Raw genomic sequence first — 23,060 nt, forward strand, 5'->3', positions numbered from 1 at the left:
AAACGGAAGTTACAGAAACACAGGAAGCTGCCTTCACACCACTGGTCTGCCTAAATCAGTATTGCCTGCACTGGACGGCTGCAGCTCTCCTGGATTTCAGGCTCTACAGTGGGTTTCAGGTGGGAGTTTTACTTCTTTAATATCCCCCCTTTCCTCCAAGGAACTCAATATGGCATACATTAAAGTAAAGTGTAAAGGTACCCCTGGCCATTAGGTTCAGTCGTGGCCGACTCTGGGGCTGCGGTGCTCATCTCACTTTATTGGCCGAGGGAGCTGGCGTACAGCTCCGGGTCATGTGGCCAGCATGACTAAGCCACTTCTGGTGACCCAGAGCAGCACATGGAAACACCGTTTACCTTCCCGTCGGAGCAGTACCTATTTATCTACTTGCACTTTGGCGTGCTTTTGAACTGCTAGGTTGGCAGGAGCTGGGACTGAACAACGGAAGCTCACCCCGTCGCAGGGATTCGAAGCACCGATCTTCTGATCGGCTCTGTGGTTTAACCCACAACGCCACCCAAGTCCCATACTTCTCCCCATTTTGTCCTCACAGTGACCCTGTGAGGTAGGTTAGGCTGAAAGCGAGTGACTGGCTCAAGGTCACCCAGCTAGCTTCATGGCTGAGCGGGGATTTGAACCCTGGTCTCCCAGGTCCTAGTCCAGCACTACAACCATTACACTACGCTGGCTCTTTCCTCTGTCGTACCTGGAGATGCCAGGGACTGAAGCTGGGACCTCTTGCCTGCAAAGCAGATTCTTGACCAGTCTGTCCCCTGGTATTGGCAATCAAATTGTAAAGAGCATTCATCTGAAACCTAAGGGGATACTTTTCCAGTGTCTGTGTTTATCACTGTACAATGCATCAATCAGTTAAAATCCATGTTTTCTCTTAATTTACTTGCCGGTAGAAATATGATTGAATCAACCTTTTTTTTTTTAAAAGAAAAATGGCATGTTGTGGTGGGGAAATGACAAGTCTCCAATCTAAATCAGAGGGTCGCAGCTCATTTGCTGCAAAATCAACTTCGACAGACTTCACGGAAAATGCTCCAGGGAAAGCAACCTGAGACTTCGAAGTTTATTTTCTTGAGGAACACCCTCTGCATTGTTTCACTGAAAGTTAACACAAAGGGACTGAATTGCCCTTATCTCTTCTTCAATGATCAGCTGAGTGGACTGGGAGGGAGGGAGGGAGGCTACAGTCTGTGTTAGAAAGCCTGATATGGGAAGCTGCTGTGGCAAAGGGAGACAGGGCCTGTGACAGTCACAGAAGATGGCGTTTGGGCAGGTGCAAAGGACAAGGAAGCTTTATCTCTCTCTTTTTGCAACTTTTGCAAAAAGTAACTGTGATTCCTATGTTACCTTTCAACCATGTCATCAGAAAGCCATGAGAAAGAGTTTGACTTCAGCATAACTCTTATTTGGGCTGGATGTTAAGCAAAAAGGAATAAATGAAACAGAGGAAAAGAGAAAATAAGAAGTCGCAGGGTATTTTGCAAAAGGCCCAGTTCATAATTTGTGTTTGAAACACACAACTTGGGGCTCTCTAACCATGATATGTTCCTCAACCCCCCCCTTTTTTGCTTGACATACAGCCCGACAAAGAGTTCTGTTGAATTTGAAAGTTTGTGACCTTTTAGGGTAAGGAGATCCTAATATAGGCACTGAGGAGGGGTCAGTGGTAGAGCATATATTCCTAGGTTTAGTCTCCAGCATTTCCAACCCAAGTACAGTGGTACCTCGGGTTACGTACTTAATTCGTTTCGGAGGTCAGTTCTTAACTTGAAACTGTTCTTGACCTGAAGCACCACTTTAGCTAATGGGGCCTCCTGCTGCCGCTGCATGATTTCTGTTCTCATCCTGAAGCAAAGTTCTTAACCCAAGGTACTATTTCTGGGTTAGCGGAGTCTGTAACCTGAAGCGTCTGTAACCCGAGGTACCACTGTATCTGGATGAAACAAGTCTGTGGCACACTGTTTTTGAGGCCATGTGGATCTGTTAGGGGACAGAGTAGGTAAGAGGTGGAGAACCAGTGGCCATCTGGATGTTGGTCTCCAGTTCCCATAAGCCCCAGTCAGCATGACCAATGGTTAAATATGATAGAAGTTGCAGCCCAACAAGTTTGGGAGGGCACCAAGTTCCACACTCCCAAGGAGCTTGATTATCCAGTGGTGTGACTCAATGAAAGACAACTTCAGTATGGGCTGGGGAGCCGTGCCAGTGGAACAGATTTCCTAGCATAGAGAGATAACAGAATCAAGAAAACATAGAGGAAAATGTAAATCTCCAGGGCATTTTAAATCTTCACAGGAAAGAACTGAGGACTTTGAAATTGCAATATGCCACAACGTGCGCAGCAGCATAGTGCAGTGCTTAGAGTGCCAGACTCTGGGGTTCAAATCCTCACTTGGCCACAAAACTCACTGGTTGACCTTGGGCCAGTTACTGTCTTGTACCTCGCAGGGTTGTTGTGGGGATTAAATGAGGAGGGGGCTCCAACATACACCACATTGAGCTCTTTAGAGGAGAGGTGGAATATAAATGCAATGAATGAATAATTAAATAAGTAAACAATGGAAGAGTTAAGTCTTCCTAGGAACATAGGAAGCCGCCTTTCATCAAGTCAGTCCATTGGTCCATCTAGCTTAGCACTGTCTATGCTGATTGGAGGTGCTCTCCAGGGTTTCAGATGGGATTCTTTTCTCAGCCATACCTGGAGATGCTGGGGACTGAAGTTCTGCATGCAAAGCACCTGCTCTGCTGCTGAGCTCCATCCCTTCCCCTTCCTGTAAGCTTCCTACAATGATTTCATCATCATCCTTTTATTATTTATACCCCGCCCATCTGGCTGGGTTTCCCCAGCCACTCTGGGTGGTTTACTGAAAGGCTGACAGTCCTCATGGAATCAGAACTTTTGTCTGCTTAAGGTCACTTCTTTTTACCATATCTATTAATAGGAGTGATATGCCATCCCTTATCACATGGGAACCTCGGGGCAGGTCACAACATTTTTAAATACAACAGCCCGTGTCAGAGAGAATATAAAATACAATTAAAATCAGAATCGCCAGTCCCTGTATTAAGTATTACAATCAGTAGTTACAGGGACTGAATGGACTCCTTTATTTAATAGGGCCTAGTCAGTAGCCAAAGCAGCCACCAAAGAGGAACTAAGAGAGAATTCTTTGAAACCACGACCTCCTGTGCCAAAGATGCAACAGCTCAGGGTCTTCTGGCATAATTGCCTTTAAGTGTTGACACTCCTGCAGCCAATTTTAAAACCAGCTTCAAAATCATAGCCTGTCCTAAGAGGCCTGGAGAATTGCAGTCTTGTAAAGTGGCTGGGCGCTGGTCCCACCAGAACAAGGACAGCCCCCACAGTCCATCTCTTTGAATGCGAAGTTCTGCAGGATGTTTGAACGCCAAGAGAAAGATCCGTAGACTTCTAACTATCCTGTTCACCCTCTCTCTTCCTCCCTGACCCATTTTGCCGCCTGACCCTTTGATATGAAACTCTTTGCTCCTTTCGAAATAGCATCTGGTTAACAACTCAGCCCTCCTTGGGGGGGGGGGGGAGAGACATTTATTTGGAACACTACTGATTCTATGCAACGTTGCTTACTCTCAAGGAGCGATGCTCACGATCGAGTGTGGCTGCCTGAGTTTCCTGGCCAGGAAAACGTGCTCATGGACTAAGGGGGTTTGTTTCCAAAAGAAGCAACCCCTCATCCCCAATTATCCCCTTCTGGAAATCAATTTCTTTTCACTGAAGGGAATTGGATGCGTGAGCTGGTGGCGTCTGAAAACCCCAAACTGCAAACACCCAAATGATGGGTGCAGATGCATATTTGGGGACGTGGGAAGAGGGCTGCCTTGATGTGGACCCGCCCCACACAGACGTCCATCGGCACAGATCAGCTGTAACGGGGGCAATGGGATTGAATCTCCGAGTGCGTAAAAGTGATATTTTTAACTGGGTGCGTCAGCTCTTGCAGAGGGGTCTGAATTAAACCCTCGGTCCCTTAAAAGAGTGGCACCCAGCGCTGGGCTCTGCCAAGTGGCTGGTGCGACTCTGCAACCCAAAGGGTCCCCGGCCGGTGCTCGGCGCTCGCTCTCCCCTCCTGGCGCCTTTCAAATAGATCCGTGTCGGCCTGTCATCTTTTCCGAGCGCGGAGGGGCATCCGGAGGCAGCCGGTTGGTGCCAGCGGAGCTCCTGCTTCCCTCCTCTTTGAGCTGTCAAAACTTACACCAGCCTTTTCCATTGCAGAGAGAGAGAGAGAGGAGAGAGACCCACCCGTGGCTTTCAACGAAATCTCCCAGCGGAGCCTCCGGGGTTTGTGGCTTGGAGAGATCTTCCAAGCCAAACAACCAAACAACCGCCGTCGGTTGGTTAGCAGCCTTAGCCGAGTGGAAAAACTACCGAGGCAGCCTGCGATTGTCACCGCGGTCGATCTCAACCCGTCTCGCCTCTCTCGCCAGCCAAGAGCAGTTTGGTGCGGCGGAGCTGGGAACCAGGAGGTGGCGGGTTCGAATCTCACCAAGCGACTCTTGTTATCTCTAGCCAATAGGGAAAATGGAGATATTGGCCCACCTTACGGTGTTGCTGTCCTAAAAGGCGGCGCACGTTATTAAAAACATGACCGCCGATCCCAAATGTATCTGCCTTGCTTTGGAGGCTGTCCGTAACTTTCGATGGGGCTTGCGAGGAAGCGCGCTTAAACGTCCTGCCTTTGTTTCACACGCATTCCTAGGCATATTTGGGAAGCAATTCCCATTGGTTTCCTTGGGATTTTTCTTCCAGGTCAGCATGAATAGGATTACAGGATTTCCTCAAGTGGCAGTCTCTTTTACGAATTTATAAACCCACTAGAAGGAAATTTGGATCACTATGGATGAGCACCACTAATTTGCCTCCATTGACTTTAATGTCTCTACTCTTTGTTGGATACAGCCCATAACCTGTATTCTCCTATGCCATTTCATCTGTATAAAGTAAGGGGGTCCAATGAAGTAGTGGACCTTATCCCTTGTAATATTTTTCCCCACTCATACTAGTTGGTATGACGGAAGAGCACCGGTTCAAATGAAGGAATGGACGGAGAGGATGGCAGATGAACAAGATTTCATTAGTTAAACGGTTCTTTTTTTCCTTTTAAAGCAGAAGCATCAAAGGACGCACGCTCACGCAGGATATACGTTTCAATCTGGAATTGCGACCATATAACGTGCGTGGACGTAGGATCTCAGAAATAAAGGCCTTACAGAGACCTGTGTTGTTGTTGGTGCTCTTATTTGAGTCCACAAGAAACATCTAACCCACTCTCCCAAATATTTCGCCAGTAAAATATAGAGATTGCACGTTTGTGCTAAATTAATCTTGCCGCGCAATTCATGGTAGGTAAATTTATGTTCAAAGTGGGTTTTCTTCTTTTATCCTAGTAGGTTATTTTTTAATTCTTATTTAATTAGACGCTCTTTCTGCCCCACGTGTCTATCATTTGGAAGCTGCAGCTGAAGGGTGATGTCACCAAGCTTCTTTAAGGCATGTGCATGACGTCACAGGCTGGAACTAATCCCGGTCCAGCGGGCTCTCAACTTGGCGCTCTCGATAGCGTCCACTGATCGTCCTATGTCAGGACGTCTTGAGGGGGCTGGCTCGATTTTCCACGGGGAAATTCTCCTATAAATGCGTTGGACGTCTTATGGGAAAGTGTCCTAAACCGGAGTTTTTTTCTTACGCTATTATAGATTTATTTATTAAATTTATATTCCGCCCTCCCTCCTAAAGATGCCCCGGGCGGAAAAGACAGAAACCATAAAGCAATCAAAACACCCGAAAACATTTTTTTTTAAAAATAAACTAAGAGCCATTCCAATGCACGTATTTTGGAGAGCAAAAAAGAGGACACATTTGCTGACTTCTACTCTTAACTATGGATCGCATTGACGACTCTCATTTTACATACCCATGAAAAAGAGGACATGTCCTGGAGATAGAGGACAGATGGCAACCCTTAAAAGCTTCGTTGGAAGCCTTTTTGTTGTTGTTGGCTTGTTCCGGAACAGAGAGTCAATTTTAGGAGGATATGGTGGGGCGAGGGATGCAGGGCCTATATCCAGCAAAAGGGGTCGAAGAGGCTTGGGAAGGCCGAACACAGGAGGCAAGAGGTTGGGAGTGAGCCAGGAGGAGAAAGGAGAAAGATGGACACAGATGGGAAGGCAGGTGTCGGAGATGAGAACCTGCACATCATTGAGGGTGTACTATAGAGGGTGAATGAAGACGGCAGGAGGGGGCCTTGGAGCAAACCAACCTGGCAGGCGGTGAGAGGCTGGGGGGAGAAGGTCCACCTGCTTGTATTTCAGTAGCACTTTCTCCCTTCAAGACTAACAAGAACACAGGATACGGTGAGACCTATCTGGTTCAGTATTATCTACACCAGTTGACAGCTGCTCTCCAGGATGTCAGACGGGGGCTTCCCGCAGCCCTACCTGGAGATGTTGAGAATTGAACCTGGGTTTTTCTGCACGCAAAGCAGACCCCCTGCCATTCCCCACATTCATCCTATGCCCACTCAGTGGATTTAGGATCGCGCTGAAAGACATGGGACGCAATCCTAAATCACTTGTGTGGGCTATCTAGATAGAGCAGTCAAGTCCAACACGAAGTCGTGTCATTGAACATCGTGGATCTTTCTCGCGTTGGCTCAGCTCAATGGCGCAGCGAGGCAATTTCAGGCTCTGGATTGACAGCGAAACTCCATACATGACTTTTCAGAAGTAAACTCCACCGAACTCAATGGGAAGTGTACCGGATTGCAGCCTAAACGGCTTTGGGGTTGTTTTTTTCCTTCCCCAGATGGCAGAGTGTTTTACTTCCCTGACTTGATAGGCCAGTCAGGCTACATTTGGGGGCCCTGCTACTGATTCTGCCGTGTGGGATCCTAGACCTCTAGAGCCCCGAGACCTCTGCCCTGACGGCAACACGGGTTCCTTACTCTGATCGGGCGGAAGCAGATTCTGTTGGAATCGGCGCGGGTCTTCCTCTCAGACGCAAATGGGATTTGATTCAGGGATGCAAGCAGGGTTGTGCGTTAACAGCCGCAGTGTAGTTCTCACTTATCTCTCTCGTGATTATTAAATCCAGATTTGGTGACTAGGGGAAACAGCAGCAAGGGCGGCCTGCACAGGGGAACCGACCAGCGAAACCCTTAAGCCGGAGTACTCGGCTTGTGCAGTTCCAGCCAAGGCGGCATAAACCGAACAAACCAGTCCGAATTGAACCAGATTGTGTGCCAGAGCCGCGCTTTAAAAGGTCCGTGCAGCCCAGCTCTCGCTTTCCTGAAAGGTCTGAGGTTTGTTTGCGTTCAAGGAATTCCAGCAACCTTCCTACTGAAGACCGAAATTACCCTGAACCGATTAACCCTTTGCTTCCCACGGCGACCACACATCTGAAGGCCTTTTTCCCGGCAGGTAACTTTCCTTTCACGAAAAGTGCCAAAGCGCTTAAGTGGAAGTAAGTAAATCCACGACGACAAACCTGTTTTCTTTCAATGTGTTGAGGGTCCCGGTGTCAGAATGGTTGCAACGGCCCATCTGCAACAATGCTATCCAGAACCAGGACCCCGAACCTCCGAACCTGACATCTTATACACGCCTCCTCAGAAGTGTCCCATTGAGCTCGGTAAGCGACTTACTCCCAGGAAAAGGTGTATAGGGATTGCGGCCCAAATCTGCGGCCTTAAACGCATTTATTAGAGAGCAGGTCCCTCTGAACACAATGGGACTTGCTTTATCAGTGAAATGTAGAAAGTTGCGCAGTAAACTTCTACACGACTTGTTTTCTTTCCCGAGTCTGGGATCAGGCTAGAAGGAGTTCCTCCAATTAAAACCTGGCTATAAATCCGGATCTAAGCCTAAATTTCGAAGCTGCAAGCATGTTTGCTTTGGCTGAAAATGCAAGGGAATGTGTGGTTGGGACACAGTCTGTTGGTCTTGCGACAACGGGACTGCACCGTTTTTTACTACAAGCCTCGTTCTTACAAGGAGGTTTAAACGTCGCAAGAAGCTATTCCCAAATGCCTGCATTCCCCTGGGAACAAAAATGTGCTGCGGACATAAAGTTCATCACAACACACTCACGAGAAGGCTGAAATGCGATTGTAAATCAAGCTTCCTACCTGGCCATCAATCAATTAAAAACACGGTGCAAAGGTATTTGTATACTTCAACTGCCAATGGTGGGACGCGGTGGCTTAAAAGTGGTACGTGTGAAACGCGGTTTGGGGTTTCCGGATGGCGCTGCTTGGAGCTGTTCTGAGCCAAAATTGTGGAAGGTTGCAAATAGGCTTCCCCGCCTGACCCCCGCCCCCTATCTGTGCACAAGAAAAATACCTAGAGTTGTTGAGCTGGATCTGTACGTCCAGGAGCTCCCATGCGCTCTGGATCCGTATGCCTATGCATTTGTGGGTTTTTACAATAAAGTCTAACTCGGATCCCATGAATGTTCAGACTGGGCGATTTCCCTCCGCCGCTTGGTCGTTTTGCGACGGCTAATTTCTCAGTTGTTTTCTAATGTTTAAACTAGCAGCCCACAACGTGTGTGTGTTTTTAAACTTGATGATTCATTTTTAAAGAAAGTCTCCCCGCCCACCTTGTACAGCCCGATCCATAAACCAGTTAAGTTATAATATAGAGCTGATTACTAAACAGGGTATTATGCACAGGACAGTAACCCTTAGATCTCAGTTAAAAGCCACCTGGCAGCAAAATGTGGAATTCCGCCTCCCCCCCCCCGCTCGATTTTCTGCAGGTTTATTAGCGCTAAACAGACTCATGTTTCGCCGATAAATTATTGAAAATCGTTAAAAAGTAAGTGACACCGTTTCCTCTCAAATTCCAAGGAAAAGCCTATTATAATGAACTACTAGTTTATATATTAGGCAGTCTTCTGACGCACAAGCTCCACAAACGCTCCTAGGACGACATGGATATTATTTTGTGTTTTTAAAAACAATAAAAACTCCTTATTTCCTCAGACGTTTAGCAAGCAATATTTTAACTGACTGATATTCCCAGTCAGTCCATCGTGTTTTCAGTAGGGCAAAGCGTTGGATGGCTGCATGAACCTCAAGGGTGAGATTTTGGTTTGGATACATTCTAAGCGCCCGGAACAGGGCTGAGAGCAATCGCTGGCTGATACAATCGATTGACGAATTCACACGTGCAAGTTAATCAGGTGGTTTTAAATGGTCCTTGAGCCGGTTCACTCCGGCAAGCAATCCTGTGCCCTGGTCGGGCGTTTCCCTTTCCGGCAGGAGTATTGCGTTGGGTTGCCCAAGACATTGCCAAGACCAACTGGGTTCCGTAAGAAACGCTTCCAGCTAAGAAAGGAGAAAGGGGGGGGGGGGCGCGCGGGATGCGTAACTCTCGACAGAACTTGTCCAGATTGTTCTGCTTTATGGACAGTTACTGGGGAGTAAATTTCATGGGGTTCAGTGCGACTTAACCGCGCATTTTTTTAAAAATGCACAGGCTCTGGTTGCATATGTCTCCAAATGAGGACAGTTGGTTAATGGATAACAAGGTAAGCCTATGTATGTCTACTCAGAGGTAAGTCCCCCTGAGTTTAATGGCACTTTCTCCCAGCGGGATTGCATCCTTAATACGGTATAATTCATTGCACACAAACACGTACGCGTGGATGGCGAGTTCTGACAAAAAAAAACTCGTAGGAAGACTTTTGGACGTTGGTTGCCTTGGGACTGTGCTCTCTCCCGTGGAGGAAGCAGAGAGTTAGGAAATTAGGGAGAAACATTATTATTATTATTATTTATGCAACTTGAGCCCCCTCATTTCAGACTCACCAGCTGTATGTGCGCTGCTTGCCAAAGCAAAGTATGCCCCAAGATTTCTAAGGAAAATATGTAACTGTTTTATCAAGAAGACAATGAGGCTGTGGGTGGCGTTGAATGATGTGCCCATTCTCCTCTTCCAGACAACAAACAAGAACAATAGCCATTTCTATCTCGCCAGGAGAGATAAGTTCTATCTGCACAAGAAGGTGCAGCTCGGAAAATGGCTGGAAGGAGCGGGAGGAGGGAGATACTAAAAACCTGAAAGGCAGAATAAAACTTCAAGCTGCGCTTGAGTTGGCCTACATCATTCTGTTCACTATTGAGGCACGCCTTTTACTTCTAAACTAAGGCTTGCTTGGCTGTTATTTTTAATGATTTTACAGAGCGACAAACAAAATAAATACCTAAATAAAGGGTTCCTGCCCCAAGGATCTTACAATCTCCATTTTGCCGGCAGGAAGACAACTGCGCAAAAGGAAGAGAAGAAAGTTATGGATAGTTGCATAGGAGTAAGCCTTCCTAAATGTATTGAGCTACTCCTTAATTTACTCCTTAAGGACAGCAGTCTTTAGTTTACATAATCCATGGGTGCAGCCAAGGGTGGGGCAGGGGGGCAATTGCCCCCTAGATCAAGTAAAACAACAACTAACTGACCAATCACGTCGGTTCTGCCCTCTAATGAAAGTCCTGCCCCCCATACCAAGTCCCGCCCCACCAACAAAAATCCTGGCTACGCCCATGACCTAATCTGAAAAAACCTGTTGTAAATTATTCTCCGATTGCGCTCATAATCTTAAAATATGGGACACGACTCGCTAGTGAGTCCTCTATTTTTCCCAAGAGAGTATTAGACAGGCCCCTAACAGACCACTCTTGTGCATGTTGACTTCGAAGTAAGCCCGGTGGGGATACTCCCTAATGCATTTTCTTAGGACTGTGCGTCTATCCTGATCTCAGGGTCATAGAACCGTAGAGTTGGAAGGAACCCAAGTGTCACCTAGTCCAACCCCCTCCAATGCAGGAAGGATATACCTTGTAAGAAAGGCATCAACGTAGCTGTGTCCCTTTCTTGGTCTTCCTCATTTTTTGTCCATTTACATATAACCGTTCTCTCATCTATAACTGGGGGGGGGGGGGACCACTATTCTAAGCTTCGCATCAGTAGTACTGCATTCTGTTTTGGAATACTTTCTGCTTCTGCATTATTATTTTTTAATTTGAGTGTTACATAAATTAGTATAAAACAGCACACTGCTGGCTTGAGGTTAAATGGTTGTACCCTCGACTTTGAAATCTACCAATAGCGCAATCCTAGGTCTGTTTATGCAGAAGTCTCACTGAATTCAACGGCGCTCACTCCGAGGTAAATGTGCATGGGATCAATTCACTTTGTACACAACGAATTCGGATTAACTGGTTTGTCTGCTCAGAGCTGTGGAACGCAAATAATGAAACCAGGAGGGAGGTGGAGAACATTCAATGGTGCGCACACTAACGGTGTAGGATGGGACGCGACTGGTACGTGTTGAATTCATAAAAAGCAGACAAAAGCTAATATCAGACAATTATTAAAGCCTTAAATCGCCAACGAAGACCTCCTCGTGGTTTAAATGCAGTTCCTCGCACACATGCAAAGCACACAGTTCAAACTGCGTCCCAGGGGAGGATGAGCGCCAGCCACGTCTCACCGAAGCCCGAAAGGCAGGAGACTAACCCCACGGATTGCCACGAGACTCTCCATTGCGCGCACTGAAACTTAATCTGTCCTGCGTGGGGGGGCGGGGAGAAGTTCGCATCTCGCGCCACCAAACCCAGGAGACAAAGACACGTATGCGAGCACCGGGACAGCTCCAGACGCCCATTATTTGTGGATCATAATCTGCCTTCATTGCCCTGCCAAGTCGGTCCAAATCTTGCGCCCTTTTAAATCTGGAAGTCCGTCCCCATGGGAGGGTGAAGCGGGACTTCATTCCCAGCTAGCCTTGAAGAGGACTGCAGAGCCACGCCAACCAAGGGGCAGCTCTCTGATTCCCGACCTCATACGTGCTGCGAGGTATTGGTGATCCTCGAAAACCAGTTCCACGGCGACTTACTATATTTCCAAACCATTTGTTTCAGTCGGATCAGGGCGCGAGTCCCACGAAAGACAACTGAACCAATGCCCAACGCCTTTATTGGGGGAAATAAATGCATTTAAGGATGGGGACGTAGATATAGGCTGAAATCGAAGCCTAGGGAAGGGGAACCCTTGCGGCGGAGCGGTGGCTCTTAGGATTTGCAAGCAGCCTGCTTCTTCTTAAAGCCGCGAGTCCCTGCGCGCCTCCCCGAGGTGGCGAGGCTAATGGAGTCCCAGGGGCGCGGCTCCTCCCGGCCTCTTTCTCCCACTTGCCCAAAGCGTTATAGAAGCGCGATCGGGTCGCGTTGCCGTCGGATCTGCCCGCTCAGCTGCCCCTGCCCTCCACCAACAGCACTGGGCCTGCAGCCCCGCCACCCCGTCTCTGCGGTGGTGGTGTGCTTGTGGTGACCCGGAGGATGGCATGGGGGGCGGGAGGGAATCACACCGGCCCCGTCCTTGGAAGCGGACCTGTGGCCTTTGGGCCCCGCAGGCGGATCCTTCGCCGGCTGGTCTATCCTAGCCAGGGCGGAGAAGGAGCAGAAGGCGCCTGCCCCGCTCCAGTTGCCCCTAGCGTCCACCACCGTGGCAGCCATCCAGAGCGAGGCAGGTTTTATAGAGCCTTTTATTTTACACGGGACAATAAAACAGCTCCCTGAGCCGTTTGCCAACATAAAAACACCCCCGACGACGGAGGTGCCAATGCAAAGCGGAGGGCAACGCGCTTTGGGCTTGGGAGGCGATCGCAGCAAGAAGGGAAAGGGGGAGCATTCAAGAAGAAGGAGGCACTTTTTTGGGGGGGGGTTCAGGACCCCAGAAACAGTCTCTCCCTCTCTTCGTGGACACTTGACATGGCTAGACGACGCTTACTCACTTAAGCGCGAGGCTGCTTTTATTAAGGGTGTGTTGGGAGAACAAGCAGGCTGGTCGTTTTCCTCGAGCATGGCGGCCCTCAGGACTGGAGGTCAACTTCTGGCCCTTTACACAAACCACTGCCAGGTCAACACCGGCGCCCAAGCAGCGTCAGCGCTTGGAGAGGCGTCCCGGAGGTCTGAGGACCAACCTAGGCATGCGGGGGTCGCCCAGGAGGAGGAAATGGAAAGTTACAGGGGCTACAACAATAAGCCACAGGCCCCCCTCCCTCCAAGCACTGAGGGACTTCCCCCTCTCTTGGGGGTGCACAAGAAGAGAAAAACTAATCTCCTCGCTGATCAAAGCGCATCCTGACACGTACAGCCCAACAAGCAACATCCACTCCGCTGTGTGGAGTTCAGCAACTCCCTCACAACTACCACCACTGCGTTATCGCAATCCATGAAAGGTGGGGGGGCTGTGCATGACCCCCCACCTTCTAGCTTTGTCTTGCTATTTGAGTCACAGTCATCCTTGTCTTCGGGCAAAATCCCTCCTTTAGCCCCATGACGGGATCCCACTCCCCTCCTTTAAAAAAAAATGCAAGGGGGACATACAACCACACAAAAGAATTTGCTCGGGAGCTTGGTCTGCAAAACTTGCCTCTGGGCGATCTATTTATTCAAGTGACATTCCAGCTTTAAGCTTCAGAAGTGGATAAATTCAAGCTAGAAAACCCAGATTAGTTAAATAAATGGGCGAGGACCACCTACTTTCTCCGTCTCACCCCCCACCCTCTCTCTTCAGACGTGGCAAATGCACTCTTCCGCGAGCACTGGGACCCAGTGTGGGAGCACCATATCAAAGATCTACCTGCACGAATTTGAGAGAGTGCGTGTGTGTGTGTGGACTCGTGTGGAGCTCTGACTGTAATAGGATGAGGCATCGCGCGCTGCGCAGATGCAACGTCTTTAATATATTACTGTCCAAACAGATGATGGGACTTTAATAATAAGGCAGCGGCCCTCAGCTAAACGTTGGGAGAGCTGACAAAAACGCGGGCTAAAAAACAGAAAGCTTAATTTTCCCTGACAGATACAAATGACACCCCAAGGCTTTTTCGAAGAGCAGCAACTGGCTGCCGGAACCGCCGCTGATCTCTCCCGCTCCCCTCCACTCGCCGCTTGAACGTGCTTCCCAAAGCTGGGAAGAAAGAAAAGCCCTTCCCTCCCCCTCCCCCTCCCTCTGCAGCAAAGCGAGCTGGGTTTCCGCTTGGCACCGGGACAGCCGGCCTGCCTGCCTGCTTAAGGCGCGCCTGGGTGACTGCGGGGCCCCCAGGCCGCCAGAGCGCAATGGCTGAGCCTCTCTCGGGGGGCCTCCGCCTCTTGTTAGGATGCTGAGGCTCTCTTGCGTCCTGATCCTGGACGTTTCCAGGAGGAAGAGAAAAGGAGAGGATTGCAAAGCGCGTGTGGGAAGAAGTATCAGATAAAAAGAGCATCTGCTTTGCATGCAGTCCCAGGTTCAAGTCCCGCCATCGCCAGGCAAAGGGCTGTGAAAGGCCCCTGTCTGAGCCGCTGCCGGGCCAGCCACGGGGAACCTCTGGCCCTCCAGATGTGGATGGGTCCAGACAGCCAGGGGGAGGGTGACAGCTGTACTCCTGCGACATCTGGAGGTCCCACCGGTTTCCTCATCCTTGCTGTAGACAATAGTGGTCTGTCTTGCTGTTCGTTTAAAAGGAAAGCGGTCCTACAGTTCCACTTTCTACTAAAAGAAGCAGCCCTTGGGGCTGAAATACACGAGTGACAGCCTGCCACTTCAACTACATTGAATCCCATTTTGGACACCGTGAGGCTGAAGGCACGTAGCAGGGACCCCGCCCGACTCAGTGGCTTCTGAATCGACGCGCTCCGAATCCCGGCTCTAGGTCGCACTTCGAGGCTACCACTAATGCCTTGGCAGGCCTGGGACTTTAGTGCTGCAAAATCGAGATGCTTCGTTGCAGTAGAACGCGCTGCATTCCGACTTCGGCTGCAGCCCGGTCCTGTGCGTGTTGAAGAAAGACCCACTGCACGGAATAGGATTCGCTTTCCAGGGGGAAATAAAACGCGCATCTAATTTCCCTGTTAGGCTGCGCTGGGCACTTACACCAGAGCAGATCTATTGATCTTAGGCGGGCCCTGGAGTCCACGAGCTGCGGGTTGCTGTCTTCTTTAAAAGCTCTGACTATCTTCAGAGCAGAAGAGAAGGGAAGTTTCGGAAGCGTCCGGAGGAGCAGGATAAAGAACTATAATGTCGTTCCTTAGCTCGCCCCCTCTGGGAACATGCTTTTCAGATTAATTGATGGAGGAAAAGGGCAGGGGAGTTTGTTAACCAGGCTGCTCATATTACTCAGGGCATCTTGGTGCGCTTTTTTCCCTTCTTCTTCTTTAGGGCGGAATTAAAAAATATGCCTCTGATCCAGTGTAATCAAAAGCGCAGGAACAACTAGCCTCTCTCATTCGTTAGGGAGCCTTCCCAAGCTGAAGAGAAGCTGCAATCGGAGCCACTCGGGATTGTGTTTCCAACATGTATTCCAACCCCCCCCCCCGTCCTTGTTTCATTCGAGCAACCCTCTTAATTGCTGGCAGTATTTTGCTTGGGGAGGGAGGGAGGGAGGGAGGGAGGGAGAGAGAGAGAGAGAGAGAGAGAGAGAGAGAGAGAGAGAGAGAGAAACACTCCCCCCCCCCCAAACGGGACATTTCCTGAAAGGCTGAAGTATTCTAATAACGCACGGGGCTTTTTAATGTGCTCAGAGCAAACCCAGCTAGGAATGTTTCCTGTTTCAAACGACAAAAAAAATCAGACAAATAATTACCCTTTGTGGAGAACCAACAAACCCAAGATGCCTTTAAACACAGTTAAATTGACAACCCGGTGACTCTGCTGAGGAGAACGGTCAACGACCAATATTTAATAATGGTAATTATAAATGTTTCAAGAACATTTGAAACGCGCCCGATAAAACTCCCATTAAGAAAAACAGAACCCAGACAAGTGCAATCCACAAGTCAGTTAAGCGGAGCTAACCACGGCATCGGCTAAAATCCTTTCTGGTTCTGAGTTGAGCTGCGGATCCGTATGTATATTCACTCTAGAAAGTTTTATAGGAGTTTGGTTTTTTTAATAAAATCTAATCATCATTATAAAACTTTTTACTGACTCTCCCCGAGTCGAAACTCTATGGAAAGGGAGCCTCGTAGAAGGCGATCCTGCACACATTGGACCTGATGAAAACCCTGCTGGATTCCCCCTCCCCCTTGAGATCAAGTACTTGCAGGATCGCAGCACCCAAACAACATCCCCACCTTGAACATGTTTCTCTGGAAGTCAGAAAGCCACGGGACTTTATACTTCCAAGTTCTTATCAGCGTGTGCCAGCTCCATCCATTATCTTCCCTGCAGTCATGGGGTCCAGAGAGCAAACAACGTCGCAAAGAAATAGCTCAGATAAGGCTGGTGATGCTTTTGCAGTTGTATTTGGGGGGAAAAACATCCCGCTTTATCTTAACACTAGTAGCAACTTGATGGGGGGTGAGAGTCAAATATTCCCTTAAAGTCTTTTTTTTTTTTGGGGGGGGGGGAGAGAGCCGAGTTAATCAGCAGCACACGCAGAGAGAGATAGCGAGGCAAGAGTAAATAAAAGAAACGCGCCTCAATTAGTGCCTATAGAAATCCGCCCAACTAAAAAGGGGCTCAATGGACTTTACTAGAGTATTAAAAGCGACGCGGAGCCTAATGCCCAGGAAGACCCCCCTCTCCTCTCCCCTCCCCCGCTTCCCTGCTATTCCGAATTTCTCTAGCGAATAGACACTGTCTTACCTAAATCCACATAGGGAGGGATACTCTTGGGCAGACCCAGTTCCATAATACAATCTGTGTAGACAACAAAACACACCGTAAATGAATCGCATGGGGATGCTTGTATGTGTGTATATCTATGCATGCATGCTGGAAGGGTGAAACATATAAGATTTATACCAAAACCACGATTATTATTTTTAATGGAAAAACCCACACCCAATATTTCAGCTGAATGCCTTTTCTTAAGGGCCTATACCCAAGCCACCCCTTGCAAATAGGGGACACTTAGGTCCCGCTGATTTCACTGTTTAGACACGTGCTTAGCTCCCTTTAATGGAAATCAATGGAGGAATTAGGTTTGGCGGATCGCGCCTGGGATTTATTGGTAAGTGGGCTCTTCTGTCCCAATGTATGTTAATATAGCTCCCCTCCAAACAGAAAATCAAATGGCAGCGGCAAGTGTTTGACAGTCACTCTTGGAAAGCTGTATTTTAGCAAAAAGCTGCTTTCCCGCACACTGGAAAGGGAGATTTTATAAAGCGAGCGGATGCAGTCCTATGTCCCACTTATTCTGTGTCCCTCTGAGCACGGTGCGATTTACTTCCGAGTAAACATACAGAGTCGGGTTGCATTGGCGCAATCTAGAGCCAAGAGTGGATTTCCTACTGACTTGGACAGGTTGCCAACCCTACATTCAAAACTACAGAAGCTGAATATCCCGTTTTTCCGATTCTCCCCAGGGCTCCTCGTACCTGATTTTCCGAATGGGGCGGGGTGGTGGGGGCAACGGGAGTACGAAAACACAAGATTAGGAAACTATGGGAATTTGCAGCTGGGCGCTTTCTTATCTTAGCAAGCCATTAAATTTTTCAAAGGCCAAATAAAATAACATTTCATCCGTCCACATAGTACTGTATTATCTAGACTGGAACTATTAAACAGAAGTAGTTTGCCACTCAATCTTAATATGTTTACTCATAAGTAAGTTCCATGGGGTAGATCTCCCAGAGTATGTTTTAGGACCATATCTCAGGAGTGTGTGTCTGTGTAGATTAAAATGAAAACCACACAACCAACACCTATCTACTCCCCGCTCCCCTCAATGTAATAGTAACAAGAATTGCCAGGGTGGATAACATGCAAAGAAACCAAAGATATTAATCTAACCTCAAATTAGACAGGAACCGATTCAGAACCTTGACACAGATGTGTGTACACACATATACAGAAGTGTACATCAGGTAGCTTCTCTCTCTCTCTTTTGGTGCTACTGCCTTATTCACAACAAAGGCAACAACTGTTGACAAATGCTTGGCTGATTGTTTTATTTATTTTTATTTTACTCTAATCTACAATCCATTTTAAACCCCCGTGTTGTTTGGATTTAAAATGATTATGGTACTGGCACCCAGATTTTGATTTTTTTTTTAAAAGTAACCAGCCTTGATAGAAATAGAACTTACTTCCAAGTAAAAGTCAAGTTCTGAACAAACATACTTGGATGTCAGTTCTATTTAAATAATGTAGCCTCGTCTATGTTTTAATACTTGGAAACTTACATAAACTCTGCCTTAAGCTGTGCAAGGAGTGCAAAGAAAGCCAAGGAACTAATTTCTACTAAGAGGAACTGAGGATTATATTCAGCGTTTAACTAGGGCAGCAATTACTGTACATGGACGGGAAATGAAGGTACATGCTTCATTATCAATAACACAAATCTCATTTAGGATTTAAGTCAGGACAGTTTTGATCGTGTATATATTTTTATTTAAATGGATATTTCCAGTTTAATAAAATAGCTTCCATTTAGGTTTTGAATGTGGACAGTTTGAATTCCTATTTATTTTATTAAACCGTTTGTTTGCAGTTTAATAACTAGAACCAACAGTTATTTCGGTCTATGTAAAAAAAGAAAAGAAAAAAGACATCGTCTTTTTAAGGCATCGGGTTTCCTACTTGATTTCTCTTTGGAGTAATGCATTCTTAGTTTTATTTGTTCTTCCTAAAGTCCTCCTAGACTTTTGGCAAATTATTCGAGTTCTGGCGGATAAATCAGCGCTCTGAAAAAATCATTTGGACCTTAAGCTCTTGTCACATGACCTCTAGAAAAATACACCTGTGAAATATTAGGTTAGCCTTTTCAACTGCATATATATATTATAATAATACTTCAGGATCAAGTAGCTGCAGCTATAAAAAGAAAATCGAATTCCATAAAAATATAACATTTATTAGCGACGTTCCGACGTGTTTCTTGTCATGCTGATCCACAACGCGCAGGAGACGAAATTGTCCCCTGCAGCCTTGACACTAGACAGCCCCGAGAACTGTCTCCCCTTGGCAAGAAGTTCTGGTTTGATTTCCATCTTCGCAGTATGCAAAATGAGGTAACCCCCTTGGAATTATATTTTCGGGTATATTTGTCAGATTTGACGAAGCGCAGGAGCCCTCGAGAATTTATACAAGGTATAAAGAAGTCAAGGACTTGCAACTTCAAGGCTAAGCCCAGGCTGCAATTAGGAAAGCCGCGGGGACGGCGGCGACTTCGACGGGGGAAAAGGCCGAGGCAGCCAAGGAGAGAGAGGGCGGGGCCCGGCCGGGGTTGCCCGGCGAACGACAGGATCCCTCCAGGCTGACAAAACCCGACGGGCGATCGGTCAAGGCGATTCCGCCGGACGGATCGTTCTGCGGGCCAGCAGATAACCTCGCTTTTCCATTCGCAAGAGAAATCCCCTTGGATGTGGGGTTAGGAACTCCAGATTCCGCCCCCCCCGCCCTCTTTCCAGATTTAAGGACTGCCCTCTAGAGTGGTGGTGGAGGAGAACCAAGGGGGTATATAAACAACGTGGGGTTTGGGGCGGGGGCAAAGGGGAAGCCTTCCCCGAGTCTCCCAAAACGATTGAGGGAAGGCTTCGAGCTCCCCTTGGACTACAACAGACTCCGAGACCAGGAGCTCTGTGGAATCCGCAAACCGGCGACACCGGCCCGCCCCCGCGACCCGAGTAGCGAGGCGCTTACCCTTGCTCGCGCCCCGGTCTTCTGGAGCGCCTCGTATGTTATCCCAGCAGAGAACGGGCTGCTAAAATTAGGATAGCAGCGGCGGCGGCCTCCTCCTCCTCCTCCTCCTCAGCGCGCTCTAAGCGTCCTGCCAGGGTCCATGTCGACTCCGCTCTCAAAGCCTTTCGCGGGAAGCCGTCGGAGGGAGGCCCTTCCTCCCTTCCCTTCAGGGCGCTCCGGCCCAGCAGCAGCAGCAGCAGCAGCAGCAGCAGCAGCCCTCCGCCCCCCGCCCCTCGCCTGCTCTGGTCCCCGGGCCCAGCAGGGAGCTGTGAGCAGCCGGCGCCGGGGGGTTGGCAGGTTTTCTCCCGGCGATCCCGCCGGCTCCTTCTGACGTCAGTCACCCAGGGTCCCACCACCAGCACACACGGTCGAGGAGTGGGGGGGGGGGAGAGAGAGAGACCCCTCCAGACGAGAGCGGAGCCTTCCGCCGTGTATGTACCTTGCCCCGCGCCCTCGGTTTCTCTCTCCGACCCCGGCTCCCGCTTCCTGCAGTGCCGGCGGCCTCGAAGAACGTGATCCTTCCAGTCCACCCCCCTCTTCCCGAAGGGGATCACCCTTTCCGGTGCGTGTCTGCCCTAGCAGAGGGCTGGTGCCGAGGAGGCAGGAGGCGGCAACGGAGAAAGCTCCCCCTGCCTTTATATATATACATATATATGGAGAGAGCGAAAGCTAGGAGATCCTGGAAAGAGGAGGGCAGGTTTGTTGGCCCACCTTTGGCTGGGGACCCTGCCTCGCCACGCTTTGGCAGAGAAGACCTCCTTCTTGCAAAGGCGACCTCCTTTATCGCTTGTTATTCGGCCCCCCTCCTCCAGCGAGTCTCCTTGATCCCCCCTCGCCTATTCCCCTTTCCCCAATCAGGAGCAAAACGCGGAGGCCCCGAGCGGCCCTGATGAGGCACAGGGCCTACAAATTGGCTGCCTTCGTTTCCTTCTCTCAAATTGCCCCCTTCCACCCCCTGCAGCCCCCACCCCCAGCCGCCTGCTCCTTCCTCACTCGCCACTGCCAGCGACAGACAACATTAACATTTCCTTTCCCCTTTTTCTTTCCTTGCCTTCTAGGGGATGATTATTATGGAGACCCTCACCCTGGCAGTGGATAACAAGGTCTTTGCCTGGGGATTTACAGGAGCAGGACTCCCTTCTCTTGCTAGGCCTAATCCTCCAGTTTCTCAAGTTAGCAAGGCCTTTTATTAAATTGCTGAATAACAGGATACAGCAACACACAGCCGAAGAAAGGACTAATAGGCCGGCGGGGGTCGGCGTGGTGGATTGGTGGGGGTGCGTAAGAAGTGTTGCTAGCTTGCTGTTTCCTTACTGAAGCAAGAGCAAGCAAGCTCTCTCCATCATCCCATTGTGGCCAAGGCAGCAACCCTAAACTCTTTGCTAGGGAGGATAACCCATCGCACACATTAGAGCTTCCTTCTGCATAGACTTGGCCCAACCTCCCCTATTTCTTGGGTTGAAGGGGACAGTGGTGAAGAAAACTATACCTTGTTTCCCTTTTACTTTATGGAGGCAGCTTAAGAATGATTGGTAAAGTTGGCAGGGGGTTGGTGGGGGGGAGCTTAGCCTGCCTTGACAAAATGGCTTTAAGCCTAAGAGTCTTCCACTCCCCTCTTTTGGAGCTGATGATACAAAGAACCACCAGATTCTAGGTTTTGTACATAAATCACATATCCTGGTCTAGTGAGATTTAAGGCAAGGCAACTTCAGTCAAGTCAAGACTGACCCTCCTGAACTGGGGGATGCAGAGGAGCTAGGGGCCTGTTTGGAAAACAGGGTGGTGTGGGGGGCAGTGGTTTAGAAAAGTTGTTGCAGTTGAGAACCTGGATTCATCACAAATCTGATTCTTAAGAACAGGTGTGCACAATGCAGTTTTTGTGCCAAACCATTTTAAGTGCAGATGATGATTTCCCTGCCTTTCACCTTAGGCCCCAGGGCAGGTTACAATCAAAATACATAGTTCATAATACACACAGTTCATAATATGCACTACAGTCTTCAAGATACTTGCTAGGAAGTAGTGCCATTGAACTCTGCAAGATGAATTTAGGATAAGGTTACCAGATTTTTTTCAATGAATTCGGGGACACTTTTCAACTTCAATGGATTTTGTATAGGGGCTGATTTGTAAATCTGGAAAGTGTCCTCAGGGAAACGGGGACGTCTGGTAACCTTAATTTAGGACTTGGCGTAAACGTGTTTAGGATTATGGGTGGACTAGTTTCCTTCACTAGCTACTTAATTAAAAATGGATTTAAAACAATTACACCCTTATCCCCAAATTTGTTGTGTCAACCATGATGCCTACATTCCTCCAGAAAGCCATGGCAGCAGAAATGTTTAGAAAATGAGGTAACCAGCAAGCAACATACTCCAGTCTAATTAATACACGAAGGGGTTAATGCCATAGAGTATGCAGTCCCACCAGGCATAGCTATGTCACTTCACCTCATATTGGGAGGAAATAGGCAATCATTCCTATTGCCCCTAGTCATAGGCGCCGACTCCATGGGGCCTGAGGGGGCCCGAGCCCCCTCAAAAATTCGTTTGGGGGGGCTCCGCCCCCCCAATAATTTAAGAAAATTATTATCGTATTTTTCCGGCATTCTGCCTCAGGGTCTTACTGCCCACCCGGCTCTGTTTCCTTGCTGTGTTTGCTCAAACGGAACAAAGAGCAGGGAAAGCCCCTCCCCTCCAGGCAGAGGGAAAGCAGAGTGTGTCTCTGTGCTCCGTGCAGGAGGGAGAGAGAGCGAGAGAGCGCGCGCGAGCTGGCTGACTTGGATGGGTAGGTGAGGGAAAACTTTTGCCTTCCTTTCCTCCCTCCTCCTGTTATACCCCTCTCCTGCATTCTTAGCCAGCTGCTTCTCTGCACACCCCTCTCCTGCTCCGTGTCCCTTCTGTGTTTTTCCTTCCCTCCCCACTTAAAATGTGGTTAAAAACATGGATCCACATGGATCCTCAGGATCTTTGCATTGGGTCAGCCCAAATTCACCATCAGAGCACATAGCATGTCCATGGCTACAGCCTGCCCCCCCAAAATCACGCACCCACTGTTGCCTGGGGCTGCAATGGTGCAAAAACGTGGTTACAAAACATGGATCCACATGGATCCTCAGGATCTTTGCATTGGGTCAGCCCAAATTCACCATCAGAGCACATAGCATGTCCATGGCTACAGCCTGCCCCCCAAAAATCACGCACCCACTGTTGCCTGGGGCTGCAGTGGTGCAAAAACGTGGTTACAAAACATGGATCCACATGGATCCTCAGGATCTTTGCATTGGGTCAGCCCAAATTCACCATCAGAGCACATAGCATGTCCATGGCTACAGCCTGCCCCCC

General features: G+C 48.8%; 1 protein-coding gene across 2 annotated transcripts in view; it reads right to left on the reverse strand.

Moving 5' to 3' along the window:
- Positions 1–20,738, reverse strand: part of PITX1 (paired like homeodomain 1) — a 42,749-nt gene extending 22,011 nt beyond the window's left edge. The window contains exons 1-2 of one of the 2 annotated variants that reach the window (XM_083728623.1): positions 19,678–20,738; positions 16,678–16,731 (exon numbers count right to left, since the gene is read on the reverse strand). In XM_083728623.1, coding sequence (XP_083584749.1) covers positions 16,678–16,723 — 46 coding nt within the window. In that variant the 5' untranslated portion in view covers positions 16,724–16,731; positions 19,678–20,738. The remainder of the gene's footprint in view (positions 1–16,677; positions 16,732–19,677) is intronic. The other variant, XM_083728625.1, reaches the window with a different exon arrangement.
- Positions 20,739–23,060: the final 2,322 nt, after the last annotated feature.

This window comes from Podarcis gaigeae (assembly GCF_964106915.1).
Source record: "Podarcis gaigeae genome assembly, chromosome: 2".
NCBI classification, from domain to species: domain Eukaryota; kingdom Metazoa; phylum Chordata; class Lepidosauria; order Squamata; family Lacertidae; genus Podarcis; species Podarcis gaigeae.